Here is a 24,651-nt window from a genome sequence, read left to right on the forward strand (position 1 = left end):
TACTCCATCTCCACCAGGCTACTGGCAAGTGAAAAGCTCTTAACAGATGCAGGGAAGAAAATGTCCTAGGTCTTCTTCTTCCACCTGCATTTTTACATTTTGCCTCTAATATGATTATATCTCTTTAGTATTGCTAATGACTTCTCTTAACATAAAACAGTGTGAAACCAATCCACTTGTGACAATATCACTACCTGGGGCATGCCATGAACCTGAAGAGGGTTTATTCATTTACTCTTTGCTAAAGATAAAAGCTGTTGCAGCAGATATATAGACACTTCTGTGAGATCCATGAAGACAACCCAAAATAAGCCAAGGCATAGTCATATCAACTCTAAAGGGCTTGAAGGGCTCTCTTTAAACAAATATCTAGATTTTACAAGAGGTGACAAAAAAAGGTCCTCAACTGCTAAGCAATAAAGTAAGGCTCAACGAGCTTATAAAGGAATTTTTCCAAGACTTCTTTGAGTTCAGGTATGATAATGAATAGCTACATATTTTATCAGGGCTCTGACTTCTGTTATTCAGTTAATAAATGTATTCAGTGTCATAACAGAAATGCAAGATAGAGTTTAAGCTAATATTTATTTCATACCATCTGTCACTAGAATTCAAGTAGAGTCTAACGAAGTAGTTAAAAATACAAGCTGATCTGGAGAATAAATGACCAATCAACACTTATACTACTCTATCTGCAATATAATATGCAAAACAAACAAGTAAAGCTGAACATTCATGCCCAGCCCACCTTTTTATAAGATAAGATCCCAAAAATGTCAAGAGTAAGTTGTTCAGAACATGTGTATTAATAATGTGGTAGCAGATTAATCATTACATATTTTGTGATCAATAGTTCTTTCCAATTTTGAAGAGGAACAACTATACTAGTCTTCCAGGCAATTTAATCAGTATAACATCTTCTAAACATGACAGATCAGTTCAACTGATATATTTTCTTTCTGCATGCTCAATATTGAAGAAGATTCTCTAGATTAGCCATTTGTAGATGTTAGTGTTTCAGCTAAAAGGGTATCTAGGGCTTTTCAGTCTAGTTAAATTCATGATTTTGGTTTTGCAGCAATTTAAACAGATACAGAATGGTGCAAAAAAAACATCACATGAGCCTATGATTGATAATCTCTGCTTAATAAATACAGGCATTAATTTTTGAGTTTATGTTTTTAATCCTAATGAAAATTGTAATGCATCAACTCCCTCCTCTTCCAAAGTAACAAGAAAGATACCTGGACTTTTCATACACGTACTTAATCAGCCTGCTTATTCTCAATCTTTTTTTTCAAATAGGTTATCTATTGTGCAAGGCTACTATAAGAAACTAAAAGAACATAGTTTGTTGCACCAAGCTTGCTTTCTTACACAACATCTGTCGTAAGTTTTGTTGTCTATAGCATTCAGAGTTCACAAATAATTTTGATTATTTCTTTGTGTGGAAGAGCAACACACAAAGGGATGGCAACAGAAAGGGCAAAATCCTTGTATCTTTTAGATTCAGCTGTCATCTTTGTGAAAGAACCAAAAACTCTGGTGAACTATCTGCAAGCTGACCAGACCCGGTGATTACTAGAGAAAAAGCCACGCAATCAAAGAAGGGACTCATGTACTGAACAGCAGAAGCCCAAGAACACTGTCACTGCCCACTGGATGCTAAGAACGTTTGCACTCCTTGTTTTTTAGTTCACAAGACACATATAGGAAAGAATAAGTACTAAATAAAACTACAACTCAGGCAATAAATGGGTTTACGAGTCCCTTCCCCTCAAACTATTCTGCCGTAGGTCAAACCCTACAATTTTATCTGAGCAGACAGTTCCTCAAGCTTGAGCAGAGACCTACTGAACTTATACAAGGCGAGATTAAGGTCCTCAACTCATTAAGTCACAAGGTTAGCTGAGAATCTGAGTTTTCATTTAAAGAATGAAGAAAAGCAAGTGACACCCAATATCTGCACAGATCTGAAACAGTAAAAACAGGTGTAATATTCAGGTGTCTCACAGCTTCACAGCACCCATGGTACTTCCTGGGTTCACCATGTCCCTCAGCTAAGTAACTAAGATGTAAACACAACCAGGTTGACAGCAACTTCCTTAATGAAAAATACCAAAACCCTTGCTGCTTCAAATCTAGAGCAGAAGCACCTCTCCTCAAAACAGGCACGTCAATAATAATAAACTATTTTTTTAAAAAGTTAATGATTTCTTATAGACACGATGATCTCACCCTTTCCTAGCGTTCCAAGATTAAACCGCTTTTTCCTGGAATATAAGTATATTTGGGGTATGTACCACATCTGTCTGATAGCTTATAAGATGGCACTTTAATACAGAAAAAAAAAAGTTACACTGTTTATAGACACAAACTATCTTGCAATTAAGAGAGATAAAATTCAGAAGCCATACTAAGATTTTTTTCCACATGGCTCACAAAAAAAAAAGTGCAGAACATTCCACAGCAATATCCAGAACACATCTGGTTGAAAATTGAGATCCTAAACTACTCATTTATTTAAACTACTCATTTATTTGGGAGTTTTTTTTTTTAATCCTTTCACTTATCAGCTATCCAATCATAAAAAAAGATATTTACAATGGTACCTAGATAGTCAGGCTTGGACTGGAATGATCAACTGTGCAACTGAGACTGGCATTCTTTCATTTCTTGCCCTTCCTTTGTTGCTTAGTGTCACCTGTGCTGCGTGAGCTACTGTGCTCCACCTCAGAGGCGGCTGCGCTTTAGTGACAGACCACGCAGCTGAACGTATTATTCTGCAAAACAACCGGAGAGCCCTTAGCATTTAACGGAAGGCGTTAGAAACCAGCCACACGCCCGCCCTACTACGCTTCTACGGACGAGATCAGGCTTCCCCTAACGGGGCGGCACGGCGCGGAGCAACTTCTGAGGCTGCCCAAATCCCCGACGGCGAGGCAGGGCGGCGGCGGCGCTCCCCGCCGCCGTGCACAACGCCATGCCGCGCTCCGCGGCGCCCGCCCCGCCGCCCTCCCTCCTCGCCCCCCAGCAGCGAAACGGGCGGCGGCGAAGGCGCGGCGGGCGGGAGAGGCGCAGCCGCCAGACGGTGACAGCGGCGGCCATGGCTCCCGCCGCGGCACTGACAGCCTGACAGCCGGGAGCCGCTGCCCGCCGCTGACAAGCCCGGCGGCGCGGGGGGAAGGAGGGCGCCCGCGGCCCGCCGGCGGCGCCCGGGCTGGCGTTACACCCCCGCGAGGGGCGCAGGCTGGCGGCTGCCCCTCCGTCTGGGGGGCGGGGTGGGGGGGGGAGGGCACGGCACCCCCGGGCGCGGCGGCGGGTGCCAGCGCGCGGCTCACACGCACCCCCGCGGCGCGGCGGGCGGGAGCGTGCGCCCGGGCGCCGACGGGGGTGGGGAGGCGCTGCCCGCTCCTTACCTTCTCCCGGGAGCAGGCGGCGGGACGCGTCCTCCTCCTCCTCGCTTTCCCCCCGCCCCCTCGCGTGACGGCCCTGTCGCGGGGGTCCGACACGCCGCCGGGTTCAGCCCGCCAGCGGCACCCGGAGGCTCCAGCCCCTGCTCCGACCGCCGCGCTCGCCGCTGTGCTGTCGGGCTTGGAAACACCCCTCCCCCCCTCTCACCCTCCCTCTCACCCTGCGCGGCCGCTACCGTTGCCGCTCCCCTCCCCCCCCACCCCCCGCCCTTTACACAACGTCGGTTCTGGAGTAGCGTTCCGCCGAGCTCTCATTGGCCGCGCCCGACCCACGTGGCCCTGACCCGCGGCAGGAGACACGGGCGGGCACGCGCTGCCGCGGCCGTTACGCGGCTCGGGCGGTGGTTGGGAGGGGGAGGCGAGGCGAGGGGTCAGTGTCACTGTACCTCCTCCGCCGAGGGAGACGGGCACACGCGCTAGCTATCGGGCTCGTTTCTGTCGCGCAGGTAGAGCGGCTCCTCCTCGCGCGCTCACGGCAGGGAATAACGGGCTCGCAGCCTGGCAGGAGCCGGGGCGGGGGGAGGGAAGGAGGTGGTGACGGGAAGGAGCAAGCAGTGCGCAGGCGTGGCGGCGTCCGCTCTGTTCTTGGCTGCTGCGACTGGAACATTCTGGAAATAGCGGCTGCAGCGGCCCGGCTGCGGCGCCTCCGACACCGAGGCAGGGACGGGACGAGGGGATGAGAGCTTTCGAGCCCTCTCGCGACGGGGGCCGACCTGGAACCACCGACGTAGCCCCCCTCTGCCATCTCACCCGTCGCAGCCGCTCCCTCTCTGGGGAGGGGTTTTCCGGCGGCGATGGCGCAGTGAGTTTTAACAACCGGCGCAGTGCGCATGCGCGGTGGGCAAAGCCCAGCGGCTGTATCGCATGCCAATGAGGCGGACGCGGCGGGGTACGGGCCCCGGTGGTCGACGAGGAGCCGCTGTCCCCGTCGGGTAGCGGCCGCCTTATTATCGAGCCGGCACACACAGGCACACGCCCTGCGTACGGGGGAGCTGTAGTTAAAGGGCGCGCAGCTGTTGGGAGGAGGCCCTGGACGCAGGTGCGTGTGATGCGGTGCCGGAGGGGCTGTGGGGGGGGGGGCAGTTGGCCTTCACGGTACCCGCCTAGGGGACGAGCCGTCGGCTGCTGCGGCATGGCCAGTGCTTTCTTCTGCACCTCGCCTTGCCTGCAGGCGCATTGCTCCCTCCACCTTTAACGCGCTGCACCTCGCTGGGGATGGAGTAAGTGCAGGTGAAGAGCTGCAGGACCAGCTGTAAGGGCCTTGTTGCCCCAAAACTCAGCAGATAAGCAAGCTGAAGCTTGGGTCTGCTTCCAATTACCAAACAAACAAACAAAAAAATCCTGTTTGCACTTTCCCTTTTCACATCGGATGTGACAGATGTCACACAATCATTAGGAGTTATAGAAGGAGACTGATAGTTGTAGTATTAAAAACTAGTCGTTTGCCTCTTACAAAAATTTTTTGCATCTGCTTATTAGAATAGCATTATGTGTTAAGACTAAGAAACTATATGGTTTGGCACTCAAGAAATGAGTTTTCAAACAATATCCTTAATGTTGCTTCTGTAAGAAGCAGAAGGTAGTTGGGCTGTCACATTTAGTGTTTTTGAGAAGAGGGCAGCTAAATAAAGCTTTTCAGTTTGCTCTGGTCTTAATTGCCATGCTTAGCCTCTTTCCAGGTTACTTTCAACTGTTAATGTGTGTAAAGCAGGGGTTACTTAATTATGCAAGTCAGAAATGTAAATTTTTCAGAATTGAAAGATAACATTCTCATAACTAATTTTGAAATTTGAATGGAAAGAGATTCTGGCAATACTTTATTGGCTAGATATCTTAAAATATGCCCCTCGAATAATTTACATTTTGGCAAAAGAAAGTAGTTATTTCTACTTCAAAAGATGAATGAATGTACCATGGTGTCTTCCTTCTATATAATCAGGCAGACTGTTCATCATGCCTACCATCTTCAGTGATCACAGGCACAGTAATAAGTAAGCAGTTACATGGATTCTAATCTCATTCGTTACTTTAGATAGTACTTTAAGATGAGCTATTGTATGGACTTCCTCAATATTCTTATGTCTGCCCATTGTGGCCCAGCATGGTAGACACAGTTGGCATCACAAGTTTCAAAATACCCATTGTTTAGGCAGACTTGTTTAATTTGCTTTCAAAATCTTATTGTACAAATCACAGTATGGATCAGTTTTTAGGTGAAGCAACTGCCCTTTTTTGATTCAATTAGTATAGCTTATATATAGTCTACTGTGTGTATATATATATATGTTATATACAGAAGCAGGTATGCAGGCACCAGTGACCACATAGCAAAGGGAGATGCATATATTTCCTATTCTTTAATGTCTGTTTGGTTACAGTGGTCATCACTTGAGGTGACTAACATATTTAAGAGTAAACAGAGACTATAACTGACACCATTAACTGGAGTAACAAGTATTTCCCAAGACATCTTCTCACAGTATTATAGGGTAGATAGTGATTATTCACCCTCTTAAAAATACAGGTTGCAGGTGTTTAGCAGTGGTATAATACTGTATTCTGATCCTTGTACATCAGCAGTATTAACAGTTTCAGGATCTCAGCATACGTTAAGTATACATACAACGAAAAGCAGCTGAGATAACAGGGAAAGAATCTTAAAAAAACAACCACTCCTGCAGCAGATCTTAAGGCTTGATGATAAAATCTGTTGGTTTAAAAAAAAAAAAAGTTCTGTAAGCCTCTTAAGAAGTACTGTTCAGACACATAAGCAATGACACTCAGTGCTACCACATTAGTTTCTCCCTCTTGTCTCCAGAAGCCTCTCCTTTTTACACAACACAGCTGCAAAATTTCTTTGTAGCCCTACTGTGTTCACTTCTGTAGTACTTCCCCTGACTTGCCATTACTAGGGAAATATCTTGCATTATCAGCTGTGAATTATTTTTCTCAAGATGAACACACACAGCAGCTATTTGACCTGCATCATTGCTCAATTCAAACTAGTGACTGAGTGAAAAATCACAAACTGCAGTATGAAAAGTTTGAAAATAGGAACTTTATTCTACAAACTTGCAGAATGACCACATTGATGAATATATACAAGACAGGCCTAGAGAAGATAGTGGCAGGCCAGCCAGTGAACCAACTAACATTTTGGACAGATATAAATAGCAAAAAACAATGAAATTCTGTCTGCGTGGAACTGTGTTGCATCATTACTTTTCTAGCAGTGCAGGGAGTTCATGAAAGTCTTCCATTATCCAACACCAAATATAACACTGGTTATCCAGTGGAGTTTCCTGTTACTCCTGATTTGCTTTGATCTTCCATATCTCCCATTTCTCCTATCTCCCATACCAAGAGAAGAAACAACAACCCATTCTCCTAGTCTAGTGACTTCTAGTGTGTCTTCTGCTTCCATGCTCTGACACTTCTCTTTCACAAGACTTCTACTCTAGGTAGCCTTTTTTTCCTCACAAGTTAAAAGGTCTCTCTTTGACTCTGCTGGTATGAAGAATTAGGGAGAAAGAATACAGTATGGCATTTCATTTCATCAAGTAGAGAGGTAGACAAGACTAACACAAAAACATAGGCTGGTGAAAGCAGCAGTAAAAGCCTATTCCAAGGAATGAATTAGCTTTTGCTGCAGTTACCTTCTTTTCCATTTAACTTGTCACCTGATACTCACACAGTCCAAGATACTAACCAGTATCTTGGATCTGCAGAGCTAGAAGCATGCAAGTACTTGACAGGTTAGTTTCAGTTGCTCAAAAACACTATCAGAAACCACCTACTATTAATGGTTAAGAATAGCAGAGGTGATGTCTTTCAACACTTCTACTAGCTAAAAAGTCTTCAATAATGCTGTGTGCTTTTACTGGTATTATCTGGAGCTATTCAATAATCCTGGAGGAATTAATACACTCAAATCATCCTCTTCTATTCCAGGATTCTTTCAGAATGATCAGAGAGTTAATCCTCACCAAAGTCCAACAGAAACTATGAATATGAAATTTGCTTTATCACAAAAATATTCTCCAAGACTGGACTGAATATAAAACTAAAGTTGAAATTACTGAACATGTAGTAAATAGCTATATATATATCAACTGTAGTAGAAGGCTGAATGTTTTTCGCTGGAACATTTGAAATTTGAAACCTTAAGATTTCAACAAAACCTGAAACAATCTTCAATTGTTTATCTTAACACAATGATTACCAATTTTCTCCCCCCCCCCTTTTTTTAATACAGAAACCATAGCAAGTCTTTAAAATCCCTTGTGGACCACAAAGACTCAAAATTGAGTTGGGTATGATGAGAGGAAAACAGGTAGTTACCTGCTTATTTCTCTCCAAATATTTTACAGTCCTACTGATGTCCTACAATGTTCTATTTAGATAGTGGTATATCAGATATCTGTCAGGCAATAAGGAAGGAACATAAAATAATTACCATTTTCCTGTCAAGTAATTTGCAGTTATACTGTTAGATATTTTGTGTTTTATCATTATTTTGATGTAATACCTGTGTGCAGAACACCATTAATATGACGTCTAAATACACGAAAAGCTTTATGAACGGGGAGGAGAGAAGCAGGACAAGACAGCAAATTATCTAGTCCAGCTTTAAGAATGGGAGGAGTATGGCGTTCTAGAATTTTATATTTCAAACTCTATAGGGAGCAAACTAAGCAGTTCTAAAACTATCTCCCTTAAATACAATTGCACAGTCAGTTTGTTGAATGCAAACACATGAATAGTAGTTGTAGCCCTTTATAATCACAAAAAAATCCTCATATTCAAAATAAAAGCTTGCCTACTCTGATGCTAGGTTTGGAATGAGGTAATTCTTTTCTACACAACTAGAATACAGCTTTGTTATTATAGTACAGCAGTTACAGGCTGGTATGTTAAATTCTGCCTTTCTTTTTATTAAAACATGATGCTGGCCATCTCATTTTATGCTAGGGAAAACAGTATCAATTCTCATGGTGCCTCTGGAAATACTGCAGGAATGCCTGGCCTGCTACAGGAGTGTAGCTATTCGAAACAGAGTAACCTTTCAGAAGGGTATTCAGCAACTTTAAATTACAGATAATCTTTGATTCATGTATTAGTTTCTCATAAGCACGGTATCATTTATGTGCAAGATTTTTAATGCTTCACCCTTGACTTGCATTTGTATTTGTAAAATTCATTTTCTTACTTGTTTTGCAATTCACTGATTTTTTAAGTCAGTAAAGGGGTAGCAAGTTTATTTATAAATAAGTACATACTATTTTGCTTTCAAAATACCAGTAGCAACACTATTTGTGTAACAATACATCAAGAAATTTCACTGAGCCTGTTGAAAGAAAAGTAGGACTTGAAAGGACAATATGAAGTAAGTATTATGTACAGAAATTAACAGTTCAGGAAAGCTAGTATTAAACTATCAAAACTAAAGAAGATAAAAGAATATAGTAAGAAAAATAAAATTAATACAATCAGTGGAGTTGGTTTGTAAGAGTATACTTTTATGGCACACAGTTTCTAGGATTTTTATATGGTTTTAGTTGATGAAAATGTTCACATTCCAAAACATTTGAAATTACTTAGAAATACACATTAAAAACGATTCACTATGCTTGCACAAGCACATATGTATTCAGTATTTTTAGGCAATTATTTTTGTTACCTTGAGCTTTTTTTTATTTATTTTTAATATCAGGAGGAGAAATACTTCATTTCCTATTTCTACATCAGTTTTTAAAAGTAGCTGATACACAGCAGTAAGGTCAAAAGAGGACCTGTGGATCAAAAAGCTACCTTCATACACTACACTTAAAATGGGTTAAACTGTTCTGTTGTATTTTATCTTACTCCAGCTGCATGCTTTGTGTTGAATAAATTTGTAGAGAAGTGGCTTACTCATTGTTACACATTTTTTCAGTAGATTATTACTGTTCCTTTATTTTTTGTAACATGATAAAAACAAGATGGTTTTCAAGTTTTTCTTGGCCACGGAGTGGTAGTAGGAAGAATTAGACTTCAGTAAGAGTCATCTCTTACTGAACTTACCAGATTTTTATGGAACACATCCTGCAGCAACTTTTCTTGTTACATATTTTTTGTTGAAATCTAAGAGTAACATGCTGTGAAATTTTGTTAGAGAATTCATTTTCAGTTTGTTTGCTTCTGCATTTGCCAGACCTTCGGTTTAATCAGTTTTGCTTCATCTTTGAAGAACTTTTAAATAAAGCTTAGAAAATTGTCACTGGAGTTAACATCTTTTGACCCGCTGATATTTATAAATGGACTTTGAGTAACTTTACGGCCTACAGAACTACTTTATAATTTTGAACTAATTATGATTATCCTTTACAGTAAAGACCATGATGAGTTAGACACATTCCTGTTACTTGCTTCTGTTTTTTCAAAGCAATAAACATAAATCATTTTACTGAGATTAAAGTTTCTTTATTATTTTCAGAGTTTATCATATATTAAAAAAAAATCTTAAAGGTCAGCTCGAACTCCAAACCCTGGTCCTTTGGGTGGTTCAGTCAGAGAAGTCAGGCCACCAGCTGGCTCACAAGAAAAACGTCCACTCCTGGAAAATGACAGCAGTGTTATTCATTGCTGGAATTACCTCAAATATTGTTTAATCATCAGATGGAAGACAGTTACAAATATGGCTTAAAAGCTGAGGCCGCTTTTTTCCTTTGTTCTTATTATTTGTCCTTCAGAAATGTGGGATACTACTGTAAGCCAGAAGGCTTTCAAATTGAAATACAGTGCCAAACATGCAACCTGATAATGGAAATACATAAGTCATCAGTTAATTTTATAGGTAGGTCAAGCAAAAGTGATTTTGATCCCCACAATACCAAAGGCTATCTAGTTTTATCAGTAATCTTTAAGACGCATCCCTGTACTTACAAACTGTAAAGTTTTATCATCTTAAAAAAAAACATAGAAACAATGGGAATAGATCACATACCAAGTGAAATGGTACTAATTAATTTCTAAATTTACATACATATCTGTATATTTGGTCTGACAGAACAAAAGGAAATAATACATAAAAAATCAGAGAGAAACCTTTCACAAACTAGATCTTTCTGGTTATTGTCAAAAATCCCCCCACCCCCCCAAAAAAAAAAACAGCACGAATTTGTTCATTTAGGTGGTCTAGGCAAAAACTCTTGGTGTCATTGACTTGTTAAGTACTGAGGCAGATCAGAATTCTGATTTCCCCCTGTAGTCAGTCCCTAGGAGCACAGAAATAATCTTGCAATTCTTTCTAGTTCTTGCTTGGCTTAGGAGATAGAGAAAGGCACTGAACACATATCAGTCTGTTCAGTAAATTAATGGATGCTTTTTTAGCTCTAAGCAGCCAACTCAAATCCCTGTAACAGAAATTTAGTTTCTTTTCCCCAAAGGATCAGCCTGCAAGTAGCTAGCCATTATTACACAAATACAGCATACCTTGGACCAGGTTTGGGAACTCTGCCTGCCTTTAGTTCATCAATTATGTCTTCAATATCTTTGGGTGTCAAATCTTCCTGTAAAAAAAGGTCATTGACTGTTAAAGCAAAAATTAGTTAGTAATTGTGCTAAATGCAGCATCCACAGATCATCAGGTTAGTGGCCCCCCTGGCTGTAATTCTAGCATAAGTAATTTTGATCCTATCATTAACATGTGCATCCTGATTTAGAGAATTAAGAAAAATTGAAAAGCCTAATGTCATATTTTAATGGTAAAATTTGTTGTATACAGTTGCAGAAATAAAGTTAACAATATTCAAGCTGGTCATCTATTACATGGATTTATTCTCAGTTTCCCATTGTATTAGCAAATGGAATTTCTGCCTACCCAATATATGCATGCTGTTGGACACGCTGCATGACTTCAGCTGTGCCAAGAAACTGTGGGCACAGTGCAACAGAACAGTTGTAAAAAGAAAAAAATTTACCAGATGTTGTGATAGCAAAATAAAGTATCTACACACACACGCGCACGTTACTTAAAGGCTGAATTCTTTCAACAGGTGCATAAACTCCCTCGGTCTGATGATATCCTAGATAGCCATAATTCAGAAACTTAAAGAGTTTACAGATGGTGTCAAACCAGACCATTATTTCCAAATAAAACTGAGTGCTTTTAAATGCTTATCAAATATAAGTTTAAAAATATTTTCAAAATTTAATTAAATAAAAACCATAACACAACTTCAGTCGAGAATTATAGAGAAAGTGTCACAATCAAAATTTAAAAGAATACTGGAAAGCATCAATCACAACATGGAGTAGGGATTGCCCAAGGGACTTCCAGTATGAATTGGATACTTCCAAGCATGATGTTTTTTGGAACCCTAATTATTTAATGCTCTGTCATCTTAGCTTAATCATCCCACTTATAATGTACTGCACTTTTGTTAATTTCACTATTTTTGCAAATGTGACTGATTCAAAGTTTTTCCTTTGGGGAAAAAAAACATAATGGAGAATAACATTTTGTTCTGTACCACCACATGTCTAATACTTATTGGTGTTTTTCCACAATGTCCATATAAGCTTATGGCCCAGATTTTTTTTTTTTCCTTCTTTTCCGTCATATGCTACCTAATGACAAAACCAGGCTGCTTGGGCTTAAAGCTTAAAAATGCTGTCTATGTTATTTCATGTGGCCAAAAGCACCCTGAAACAAAAACCAAAGCAGAACTCTCACCAAATTTTGTTGAGTATATCTAATGTTAAGGGAGTTGGATTGGTGTTAGCGTATGGGAAGGCAAAGACAATAATTAGGTTCCAAGCTGAAACTGACTTTTTAGCAGGTGATGCATCTTCCTAACTTGTTGATTAAACAGAATATGGGGAAAAGTGAAAACTACAGCAATAAGGCTGTGATGTAGAGAGTTCTTAAAAAAAAAAAAAACAAAAAAAAAAAAAAAAAAACACCACTCCCCAGAGTGTAACATTCTTTCTTCAATTTGAAAGCCACTTGAAAGACTATTCATTCTACTATGTGCATATGCCAAAATAGTACCTCCCGAAGAATCTCTATTCATGAGCTTGTTAAAAAAATATGAACATTTACAATGCCTTTTTTTTTTATAGAGACTAGAAGACATCAGTACATTATGATACAGATGAAGTGTTACAAGAGGCCAAGGAACTACAAGATGCTGCTCTAGACTGTAACTTGTCCCTGCCAATAGGAACTTGAAGTAACTGACCAAACTTTCAGAATCTAGAAGAATGGAAATACTTGATATATAAAATAAATACAATATAGGTTACACACTAAAAATTTTTAGTCTTTTAAAACAGATACTTACATAATAATTGTCATTTATTTGTACCATTGGGGCATTAACACAAGCACCTAAACATTCCACTTCTATCAGTGTGAAGAGTTTATCAGGTGTTGTTTCCCCAACTTTTATACCTAAAACAATAAAGAATGTTAGGTTCATCAGTGGTTATTTAATAAGATTAACAAAGCAAGATTTTAAGTTCTTCACGGTTCTTTCATTATTTATATTTTGGCCTTAAAAACATTTGTAGTTAAAATCTCTTAAATGGGTCCAAAACACTTCCATTAAACAAGAGTCTAACAAACTAAATTCTTCAGATACATTTTGGAGACTTGATTCATGGCCTTACAAATGTGATTTATTAAAAAAATCATGAAGTGGCACTGCTGAGAAACAGAACAGTTCTGCCTAGATACATTTTTAGCAAACAGTACAGTGGAAGAGAGAAAGAGGGAGAATATGCTGCTGCTAAATGCATAATATTCAGTGCAAAGTACTGAATTCTCAACCAAGATCCAAGCATTAAGATTGCTGGCTACAAATTTAGAAACTTCCCAGATTATACATTAAGGCTTCTTTCCTGAACAGCTCTGTATGAGTACTTAGCTTCTATGACTTTTTTTCACTGATAGAGATATGGATATCCCCAGAGGGCAGGTAAGCCAAATAACATGACAATGTAGTCTGGCTGAAACAGTATTCTTTTTGCCCTCTTCCTTTATTAATTATAGATGTACCCAGTGGCAACAATGCTCTTGCAACTTACACAAATATATTAAGATCACAACAGCCATGGAAACCATTCTCATAAAAGGTAAAATTACATTATATTCAAAAGAACATAAGGGTATGTATAGCAGATATGCAAATACAATACAGCAAATCTTTCAAAATTAAAGTTATCAAAATACACTCATAATAAAGAATGCATTCATGTGTACTTTTTATCCATCTCTACATGCATCTCCTAAGCACTTCATCTTAAGAGTATTCCCAGGTTTTCTGCATCATATATTCTGTAGATTCCTAGCTTCAGAAATGTTTGCTGGTATAATTCAGAGCACTAATTTCTGACCACTACAATATTTCATGGTTTGTTGGCTGTGCATCTTAAAACATCTCAGTCTTAAATTGTCACCCTCCACTCCCCAATACTGGGATTCCCAAAACGAGTTCTCTCAAATAAGGCAGTGGAAATAGGCCATTCTAATGATGGTCCGACCAGCTTTGTGATGGTCCACCAGCTGACAAACTTGTGGAGTTCTTTTTCCTTCTAGAAGAACTATAGACACCTCTCTGGTTATGTCAGTAAACATTATTAACAGATACTTGGCTGCTGGATTTACATTAACTGGTAGTAACTGTACCTAATAATTAAGAACTGAAATGCAGTTGAATGAAGGTAATACTGCTATTTTAGTAAGACCATTGCAGCCTTCTGATTATTTTATTAGCACAGCCATAATACTGTTCACATGACACTATTTAAACACAGAAATATGAAAAATATTTACAAGGGAAAAAGACTCATATGCTCAAAAAGAGTACTAATACAGGATCAGACAAACTTAGAAGTAAATAGTGAGAATAAGGTTATTTTTCATCACTTATTACTGCACTGAAACTGTAACTATTTATAACATTATAAAGGTACTCCTTTAAAAAAGCCACTTCACATGAAATCTGCCAGTCAAACCATGAAAGAAAGGAAGCTGAAAAGCAATTTTCCTCCATACTTATTAGATGGAGAAAGAATTCATAAAAATCTAAGTAAGGTCTATGTCTCAGTAAGAACTACATAAATATCCTTAGTTATAGAAAAGTTGCTTTTCCTTTGATTTCTTAAACTAAAGAATTTTAATAAAAACATAAGCCATCTTTGAACAGGTATAAAAAAGGTATGAAAAATTTCAGCAAAAAAATTTTTTTTATCATGAAAGATTAAGACCACAAGCAACTGTTCTGCAGCTCTTATCAGAGTAGTTCTTAAAAAAAAAAAAAAAAAAAAAAAAAAAGTGTAGCTTTTGACTTCAGAGAAGAAAATTTGTTAGTTGCTGACCTTTGCCTCTCTTCTCCACATAACTCTCTCCCCCCAAAAGAACACACCAAAACACAGAAAATCCATGAATTTTCTCTATGCCTTGTATGATTAGGAGTCTTGATTGACTTTTCCCATGAGGAATTTAAGTTATGTCCATCTTTCCTTAAGTTAAAAAAGAATTCAATTATCTTATTATCTTCACAGAACATGTACCTTAAAAATCTTATCTTGCATATAAAAAAATTACGTAGTACTCACAGTCCTCTTCTACATATGGAATAGGGCTTAATTCTCAGTCCAAGATTCATTTTCAAACATCAGTAAGAATTACTCACTTCCTGGCAAATTGCCTATAAAATCATTAAAGGCACTCCAAAGCAATAGCCCTTTCTGTTCTAGTGTATTTTTATCGTCCAATTTGGCATTTATTCTTCATTTTCAAAATCTGAAATGTTTAGTCCTTACCCTACAATGATTTCACTCTGAATTTTAAGTATTTTTGCACTGTCTCCACCATATGAAGAATTTTACTTTAAATAGGAAAGAATGCGTTAAAGGCAAAAAAATCCTCCCACTTAGAAAAAAACATTACAAATTTGTATCATACCAAGTTTCTTCTTAATGGCTTCTAAAATACTATCAGAGTCTCTCAGCATGCAAGGCGTGGTAGTGCAGACCTGAATATGGTACTTCCCAACAGGTTTACGATTATACATTGTATAGAAGGTTGCTACTTCATACACTCTCATGGGAGGCATTTCTAAAATTTCAGCAACCTAAAACAAGGGAAGACAGACATTATGTTGAATTCTCATACAGCACTGGTAAAGAAATTTCATGAATAATTTCAGTAAAGTCACTTGTACTCTACATGCAGTAATAGAATAACACCAGATAAATGGGGAGGGAGTGGCTATCAAAGCAAACGGTACTGAAGCACAGAAAAAAAGACACCCAAGTTATTGTATAGAGTCAATCCTGCTTGAGCACGAACTCCACTAAGCTATGGATTTGCACTTACAAGCTCAAGCCTACCATCCTCCGCCAGCACCTAGCATCATACACACAAGCTAGCTACCAATAGTCAGTTGGGTTCCAGCTTTCCATATTAGCTCCAGCTTACACTGTACTTGCACTCTTCTGCTGTGCAGCCACTCGTATCAGTTTGCCCACACTAACTCACTTAAGCCTTCTGGTAAAGAAAAAACACCCAAGCTGGTATTTTGCTCACCTAATTCAGATACAGCGGGTCTGTCTCAGGTTCTGTGATACACCAGGGCTGGCCCTAAGAACAGCTCCACTGCATTTGCAGATACGTGTCACAGCTAATAAATACAGAGAGAAGCAGGATCCATGGAGCCAGCTCTGGTATAAACATCCCTGGCTTTATTAAACTGGTACCTGGACAAACTGCTCACGTGGAGAATTAAATGCATTTTCAAAAGCCTAATTCAAAATTTCAAAAGCTTTATGTTCCAGTACCTACAGCAGGCAAATACAAATATTTTCCATGGTGTGTTATCTCTACATCTTTGCTTAAAAACCTGTATGATCATTTTAAACATAAAACCAATCCCAAACTTAGTCTAAGCCAACGTAAGAGGGTACTCTTCCCATTCAGTATTAAAAGAGATTTAAGATTTAGCCTATATTTTAGAAACAGGAGCAGGCAATCTGTTTTTTCTATATGAGCACTTTAGTATTAAAGTATTATCACTCTAAAACTGATGATACATCAGCTTTTAAACACACAATATGATAGATTTATTCATATAAGCAAGAAACTAAATTTCACATTTCTAGGTATTTGATTACCATCATGTAATCTATCACTTTGGAACACCGTACTTGCTTATTTTGACACAGTTTTAATATATAATTTAGTAAGAAAATACAGGCATTTGCTATGGGGTGTTATGAGACCCTCATTACACATACTGCACCAAAGCACAGTTTGCAGAAGTCATAGTCCTTACAGGCATAGATACTAAATACAGTCCTAGCAGTAGTGGCAATGTGTTGTGCAACTAATCTACAAGAAAGGAGAAAATCTCCCATCATCATCATTTCCCCCCCCCCCACCCTTCCCCCCGCAAACTTATCAGTGAAAAAAAACTTTTCAACACTGTATTCTTATTTTCAAGATGATTCTGACAGGAAAAAGTCTGTCTAAGTAAGGATTGTGCAATTTTTATTTTGTTGTGTCAGGAGTTTCTAGCAATGTGCTAACATTACATAAAGCGGCAGAACCAAAAGTTTACTGCATCAGGTTCCCCCTCCCTTTTTTTTAAAGGTAGTCTTATAGGGGATTCTTGCAATTCTGTGCCAGATTTAAATTCCTTCATTAGTATGTTTGATAATAAAATGCTAGTATCTTTCTTGAAATCTAATCTGACTATAGTAAATAGTAAATGGTAAAATTATACTTTAAAAGATAATTGAGTACCTTGTTCATAGCTGATATAGGCAACCATCCATGTTGTCGCTGGGCCAGATCTAGTACTGCCATCACAGCTGCAGATTTGTGTCCCCCTGGATAGTTGTTTATGATTACTTCTATTCGCTTTTTAAAGAAAAAGAGGGAAAATAGGTTCAATAATGATGTGAAGACTTTTTTTTGCATATTTAGCATGCTTTTTGGCTGCATACCTTCTGGTTTTCAGGTGTGAACTCAAATGGAGTATCTGGATTATTTTCAGGACTGTCTCTGTGCTTAAAAGAAAGAAAATAGACATGTAAAAATAGGGTTTTCAGGAATTTATTCAGGACAAATTCTAATAGGCATATATTTTACAAAAGTAAGAGTTTCTTGAATAAAATAGATTTGATACAATTCCAGAATAAAATTTCACAGTTTTCAGTCATAAATGACTAAATACCTCCTAGAAAGTTATTAATAATGACAACTATTTCATCACTTTTAAAGATAATGACATTCCTGTGATTTCCTTTTCAAATTATTTATCGAGGAATATGATGCATTCAACACAGACATTTGTTATACTGTTAATGCAGTTTGGCAAACTCATCAGGTGGGGATTAACAGTTCTTCAATAACACCTCATAAACAATAAGTCACTAAACAGTAGCCCTCCTCTGCCCCAAACAGACTATAACTATAAAAACTATTAAAAGTCATCAAGAAGCTTGCTTTTTAACTAAAGCTTCTGCATGTTCTTCAAACACGATAACAACTGATTTTATCATATACTTTTGATTAGGATTTGTAACAGATTTCAACATTTTTATTTTAGAGACAGTTCAGAAACGGAAGCAGTTAAATACTGAATTCACAGAATATTTTGCTATGGAAATGTATCACAAAATTGAAATTACTTTTAATTTTTATTTTCATAAATTTGAAAGTTTTGAAAAACATGACATTTTCTTTTAATGAAGTCTTAGTTCTGACAAAATCTTTATCCAGCAGGAAAACTTTCTGTGCAAAATTTTCAACTATCTCTAAGCAGTTTGTTATGGCATCCTTGAAATCATAGAATCAGTAAGGTTGGAAGGGACCTCTGGAGATCATCTAGTCCAACTTCCCCGCTCAGCAGGGTCACCTAGAGCATGTTAGACAGGGTTGCATCCAGGCGGGCCTTGAAGATCTCCAGAGAAGCAGACTCCACAGCCTCTCTGGGCAACCTGGTCCAGGGCTCCGGCACTCTCACAGGGAAGAAATTCCCCCTCAGGGTCAGGCGGAACTTCCTGTGCTTCAATTTCTGCCCATTAGCTCTTGTCCTGTCACACGGGACAACTGAAAAGAGTTTGTCCCCATCCCCCTGACACCCTCCCTTCAGATACTTGTACACATTGATAAGATCCCTCCTCAGTCTTCTTTTCCCCAGCCTGAACAGGCCCAGCTCTCGCAGCCGTTCCTCATAGGGCGGATGCTCCAGTCCTCTGATCATCTTCGTAGCCCTACGCTGGACTCTCCCCAGTAGCTCCATGTCTCTCTTGACCTGGAGTGGACACAGTACTTGAGATGAGGCCTCCCCAGGGCTGAGGAGAGGGGCAGGATCACCTCCCTCGACACGATACCAACACTCTTCCTAATGCACCCCAGGAGACCATTGGCCTTCTTGGCCACAGGGCACGTTGCTGGCTCATGGTCAATCTGTCATCCACCAGCACTCCCAGGTCCTTCTCTGCAGAGCTGCTCTCCAGAAGGTCAGCCCCCAGCTTGTACTGGTGCCTAGGGTTATTTTTCCCTAAGTGCAATTTGCAATTTCCACACCACCTTCTTATTAAGCAGCAAATGGGATCAAGGATTGTTCAAGGATACTTTGAACAATCTTTGTATTACAAGATCCGAAAAGGCTTAATACCGTGAAAGATCTCAAATGCACAACTTGTGTTCCAAGCTCTCAGCATTCTCTATGCAGATTCTTAGGTTCAGAAAATTTAATATTGAAAGACCAAATACTTAACTTCCAATTTCACCTGTTTTTCTAGTGAAAGACTCTCTTGCTTATCTCACTTACATCCTGGAGCAGAGAGTGCCTCTGCCATTGATTCGAGAGCACTATACACCCTGCCATAGTTCCAAGTTGCATATAAAACTACTGTCAATATATGCCTATCTTCCAAGGATGACTTCCCTAGTAACAAGAATTACAGAAAGATAATTTATATACTTTGAACACACTGATCTACTATTAAGTATGAATGTATTGCTTATTATGTGGTCTAGACCATGACATAAAAACACCTTTTAAGAAACCAACTGCCAGTATTTTAGACTGACCTTTCCAAATAAAGAATCTGGCTCCTCATACATGATGTTGGCAAAGGTCTTCTACCAATTTCAATTAAAGCTCTCAAAAAGAGGCTGATGGGAGGAAAAACTGCTTGGAAGTACTGGGTAACTTTTAATTATTTTCACGGAATCACAGAATCAAGTAAGGTTGGAAAGGACCTCTGAGAGATCATCTAGTCCAACCTCCCAAAGATTTCCTGGTGCTGGTTCCACTGAGGCTTGAACCCAGGACCTTCAGCATGTAAAGCAGATGTGATAACCACTACACTATTTCCTTTACATACTCGCTCTATTTCCTAGCTGCACAGACCAGATTCGTGATCAGTATTTCTGTAAGTTAAGTTTTCCTCCTTAAATCTGCATGTCTGTTTTGTTTCAGGCTGCTGTTTTGCCTTACATACATACTTGATAGTTATGCTTGTACTTGATCTCAATTTCATTTGCAAATAAATAAGTTTGATTTATTAAAAGCTCCCTCTTCGTTCAGCTGTTAATTCCACTGTATCATCTCCAAACTGATAATCCTCCTCCTATGTATTTCAGGGTAATGAAGATTATTTTTATTTTTATCTGCAGCTACAGTCTGTCACAGTCAGTTCTGTGCAGCAAGGTCCTGAGATGTGTCATAAAAGGCTACACCACAAGTGAACACTAACTAAAAATCTGTCACACCTGTTGTGCTCCAGCTTCATAAGTGAGCTTCATTTAATTCTGTATTGTGGACATCAAGCAGTTTGATAGTTTTCCTAAAGAGCTTACAGATTACTAGGCCTACTGAGCTGCCTGGGATGCTGATCACCTGCTCCCTAATCTTCCATTTATCTGAAACGTACCATTTATCTGAGACTTACATTAGCTAATTTGTTCCTGTTTGATGAAGATGTGTTTGTCGTTTGTTTTTTTAAGCTATGAGTTTTGGAGAACAAGATCAGACTCACTGCTTAAGGTCACAATATTTGAAAAGATACTACACTGAAAAGAATATATTAAGGCTTCCTCCCATACACAAACAAGTGAAAACAACGTCTGGACTAAATATCACAATCTGTTGAAGAAAAAGGTCCAGACACATTTTTCTGATTCCCTTGTTCTGTGCTCCTCAGTTTCCAAAGTCTCATATAATGTGTTTTTACCTCAAGGACAGCTTGACTATATCACATTTGTATTGCATCATTGAACCTACCCTACTTACAGTGCGAGAACCACACTGTGAGAGCCCACCCAGATACCTGTGTCCTCCTGTTTGATGATATTATCCCATGTAAGGTACTAAGGCTACTGGATGTTTATAACAAACTGTGCTACTTTATTATGCATTTTCAGAGATCTATGATAAAATGCATCTGTCCCGCTGGACACAAAGAATTATTAAAGAGATCAGAAGAATTACAGTAGAATAACGTGAATAACTTAGCTTTTCACCTACATTGCAAAGAAGTTGGCTCACTACCTGAAACAAGCCTGAAACTTCAGCTGTGCCCTATGGTAAATATTGGTGCCAAAAACAGCTTTTCCTCGCCTTGCCTTCACCAACATCAGTCTATTTTTGAAGTTTCCTAGCTTGTCAACCTACATTCAGGTTTCCTCTATTCCCTGAATACTAACTTTCACTCCATAAGTCACCAATGCCTGATCTGGTTTCTGGAAAAGTGTATGAAGCATGTACTGTATTCCAATTATAAGAAAAGCTACAGAGATAGCTGCAGAATAGAGAAGAGTGCCCCAAAATGCTGGGCACACAGCTCCAAATAAAAGGTTAACTCTATGTTAAAACGCTGATTTCTACTAGATGTCTGTGAAAATGCCAAATTACTAAACTGTTGAACTGCAGAGTAGACAAAGCTCTGAATAGAGCAGAATGAGATGAAATCTCAAAGATGCTTCAGGTTCTCTTCAGAGGTACAAAGACAACAAATCCATTTCATACATCTCATATTTAGAAGGGGAGGCCTGCAGTCATTATTACTGTTTATGTTTATTATTTTATGTATTACAATAAGGCCTAATGGTCTCATTATGAATGTAGCACTCACTGTGCTACATGACACATAATACAAGTGAGAACTGTACTCTTTCAGATGCCAGTGAACTTAGTGAGAATGACACCAAAGGGTAAATTTTGTGGCAAATTTTAGAAGCCAGGAAATTCTGCCTGCCTAGAAAGTTACAATTCAATTCAGCTTGTATGATTAAACAAATTTCTCGACTTATTCTTTAGTACCTGTTTCTGGGGTAAAGAAAGATTCGTTTTTATTTTGATTTTTATTGATTTTGATTTCATTTTATTTAATTTTCAAAAATTAGAAGTTTAACATGATTCAGTTACGAAGTTCTTCAGGTGGATTAAAAAAGCATACATAAATCTTGCTATACATCCTCTTTTCAATAAGGTAGAGAGAGAGAAATGGAAAATTAATTACCACGAATAAGGCTCCACTGGCATTGCACACAGCTGATCTATGCAAGTGTCGGATTTGTCTTATCTACAAAGAAAATAAAGTAGATAGTATTAAATCAAAAGGCAGTGATTTACACAGCTGCTATAGACTGCTTTCAGAACTAGCTTCATTTCTAGTCTGCTTGTAAACCTGAGTGTCTTGTCATCACTAATGATTTAAATTAAGTCAAGTGGAGAATATTAAGGGCTCTTCTGTACTATTAGGAGAGACATATCTTAACTCACCTTGATCATTTCAAAAAAATGTGGAAGTGAAATCCTCAACTTCAAACTGGTATTTTTTTGTAACAGCTTAGCGTAACTGCCTTGAATACAAATTCTCATCAAACATTTCATGAAGAATTTCTTAATTTGTTATTTTATACTATATATGCTTTAAAAAGACTGAAGAAACTACCACAACTATTGAGATACTTCTCTTGTAAGCACTTAGACTTCAGCAGCTTTTAAATAACTGAATAATAACAGTAGGGTTAATAGCACAAATCATAAGGTTATGCGCCTGAAATACCAGCAAAACACAGATCCCTATGCAAGCTACGTTCAGCTATCCGGCTCCATCATGCCAAAAAGAGATGCACACTGATTCTTAGTGTGAGTTCTCAGAGTAGAATAAATATATATCGCTCTCAAAAAAAAAAAAAAATCCCTCAATCTGAAATCTATGCCAAGCTACCAGGCAACTATTGTCAATGCTCAGTAAGAAAAACTGAAGCAGCTTAATCTTTTCAGCAGCAGATCACAGTTTCACCTTCAACTTCAGTCACTCTCTGTCACATGAACAGTCCTTCTAGGAAGTATTGAATTTGTTTTGTTTTAATGCAGTGTTATGCATACTATGCAGTATGCAACAATTTCCTCCTTGCTCTCCTCTTCCAGTTCAGCTCTAAGCAGCATCTAGGGAAGTCATTAATTTCTGTCACGATTTCAGGGGGCGACAATGACCTCTGGGATACACAAATCGCTCCGTGGACTACAGACCTTTCCTGCTTGCTTCCTTTTCCAGGATGCACTTAGTCTACTTTATCAACTGACATGAAGCACATGAAGCTAATTGCACTAGCCAGCCAGAAGTACATTTTGGGCCCAGGTTGAATGCCCTTGCTGAACCAGAAAACATGTAGAAATTAGACAAAAGAAAACAAAGCATAAGCAGCACATAAAAGTGAACGTGAAATTCAGCTGACAGTGCTGAAATGAACACATAAATGAAGTTGCGATGCTCTGGTATAAATCCCACTACAGGCATCCAACACAGTTTTGGCTCCGAAAGGAACGTCAGTACATCAAAAACTTCAGGTAGCTGTCGATAAGAAACAGTCTCCAAAGCACTTCAGGGCACTGAAGACAGATGCCTGCTCCAGATCGCCCTCTGCAAGAATCTGTTTCACTCCAACAAATACAGAAAGCGAGAGCTTCATAATTTAGGGAGACATCTTAGGTCTGACACTATGAAAATACCCATCCTCCTGGTCTCTAAGTGAAAATGCTTATTCTCTCCCAAGGTACTTTTCTGCTCCCGACGACCAAAAAACAGAAGAATATCAGATGTGAAAAAGTATGAAAAGCCCTTATTTTTAAACTGTCTTGAATTATTTCAATTGGTGTGAAGAGTTAACTAAGGAGTGAAAAAAAAACTAAGAGAACGTTAGGGGTTTCCAAAGGTTGGCCTTACGAGCAAGGGAAAGTCAGAAATAGTTCAGAAAAACATAGTTTTCCACTAGGAAACACCTCTCGGTAACCTACAACAAACACCAAGCACTCTCCGTGAGAGCCCGCTGCAGAAGCGGCGGCCCTAGGGCTCGCTAACCTCAATGCAGCAGGCAAGACAACCAACTGCGGCAAGCCCAGGTCCCCTGACGGGGGAAGAAACCCGGGAGCGCTGCCCCTGCAACGGCGACACCGCGGCGAGGGGCTCCCGCCATCGCCGCCGCCTTCGCTGCGCCCCGACCCGCCTCGCCGCCGCCCCCCTTCCCCAGCCCTCCCGCGGCCTCCTCGGGCCGCGACGCCGCCCGGCAGGCCGCCTCTCGCCGGCGGAAGAAGGACGAGCCGCTCCGGCAGCCTTTCCCTTACCGAGCGTGCCGCGGCGGCCCGGAGGGGAGCGCACAAGAACATGGCGGCGGCGGCGACGCCGGCGACCCTCCTCGTCCCTCTCCTTGAGGCCTGCGCTCGCCCTCGGCGCAGCGGCAAGGAGAGCCGCCCCGCGCATGCGCCAGCGACGCCCGCCAGCGACGCCCGCCAGCGCGCGCGCGGGGGGGGGCGTGGGGGGCAGCCGCCGCGGCGGGCGCTGAGGCGGGGCCTCGGGCGCGCGCGTGCGCGCGGCCGCCGTTTACTGTTGGGCTGTGGTGGCCGTTGGTTGCTGCCTTTTCGAGGAGGCAGCGAGGGGCTTTGGTCTGCGCGGGGCAAACGCTGGCATCCGGCAGGGGTGTGGGGTTAGGACTGCGGAAGCAGTAGTGGAGCTTAGTCCCTGCGCAGTCATAGCCCTGCGAGGAAAAACGGGCACCTCAAGATGGCGTGTCGGTGGGGGTCTGCCCCAGAGCCCTTGTGAAGGGAACTGCTATCTGCCGTAGGAAAGGCTCGGGTGGTGTTCCTCATCACTGCTTTACATCAGTTGG

The 24,651-nt window shown here is 40.2% G+C and overlaps 2 protein-coding genes and 1 long non-coding RNA gene across 7 annotated transcripts in view; 1 reads left to right on the plus strand and 2 right to left on the minus strand.

Moving 5' to 3' along the window:
- Nucleotides 1-4,252, minus strand: part of ANKRD12 (ankyrin repeat domain 12) — a 69,700-nt gene extending 65,448 nt beyond the window's left edge. For 2 of the 5 annotated variants that reach the window (XM_062570141.1, XM_062570136.1), the window contains exon 1: nucleotides 3,420-3,581. The gene's annotated coding sequence lies outside the window, so the exon portion shown is untranslated. Of the gene's footprint in view, nucleotides 1-2,612; nucleotides 2,784-3,419; nucleotides 3,582-3,633; nucleotides 3,657-3,859 lie in introns of those variants that run through there. The other 3 variants (XM_062570139.1, XM_062570138.1, XM_062570140.1) reach the window with 3 other exon arrangements.
- Nucleotides 4,253-4,287: 35 nt separating this feature from the next.
- On the plus strand, nucleotides 4,288-12,771 carry LOC134137321 (uncharacterized). The gene is made up of 2 exons (XR_009957664.1): nucleotides 4,288-4,512; nucleotides 12,579-12,771. It is a non-coding gene; the product is annotated as an uncharacterized LOC134137321 (long non-coding RNA).
- NDUFV2 (NADH:ubiquinone oxidoreductase core subunit V2) lies at nucleotides 9,914-24,259 on the minus strand. Its single transcript, XM_062570143.1, has 8 exons — nucleotides 24,110-24,259; nucleotides 21,999-22,061; nucleotides 17,469-17,531; nucleotides 17,266-17,382; nucleotides 15,427-15,595; nucleotides 12,800-12,909; nucleotides 10,947-11,023; nucleotides 9,914-10,068 (listed from the first exon to the last, which is right to left on the minus strand). Exons 1-8 carry the CDS (start codon nucleotides 24,149-24,151, stop codon nucleotides 9,975-9,977), a joined length of 735 nt encoding a protein of 244 aa, XP_062426127.1. The 5' UTR covers nucleotides 24,152-24,259; the 3' UTR covers nucleotides 9,914-9,974.
- Nucleotides 24,260-24,651: the final 392 nt, after the last annotated feature.

The sequence above is a fragment of the Rhea pennata genome, chromosome 2 (genome assembly GCF_028389875.1).
Source record: "Rhea pennata isolate bPtePen1 chromosome 2, bPtePen1.pri, whole genome shotgun sequence".
In the NCBI taxonomy this organism is placed as follows: Eukaryota; Metazoa; Chordata; class Aves; order Rheiformes; family Rheidae; genus Rhea; species Rhea pennata.

What these genes read in the sequence shown, in the direction of transcription:
- NDUFV2 (XM_062570143.1), bottom strand. Translation starts at nt 24,151, where the DNA reads ATGTTCTTGTGCGCTCCCCTCCGGGCCGCCGCGGCACGCTCG. An exon ending in CTATATCAGCTATGAACAAG is followed by an intron (nt 15,596 to 17,265) that starts GTACTCAATTAT and finishes CCCTTGTTTTAG; the next exon opens with GTTGCTGAAATTTTAGAAAT. An exon ending in GTTCCCAAACCTGGTCCAAG is followed by an intron (nt 10,069 to 10,946) that starts GTATGCTGTATT and finishes GTCATTTTCCAG; the next exon opens with GAGTGGACGTTTTTCTTGTG.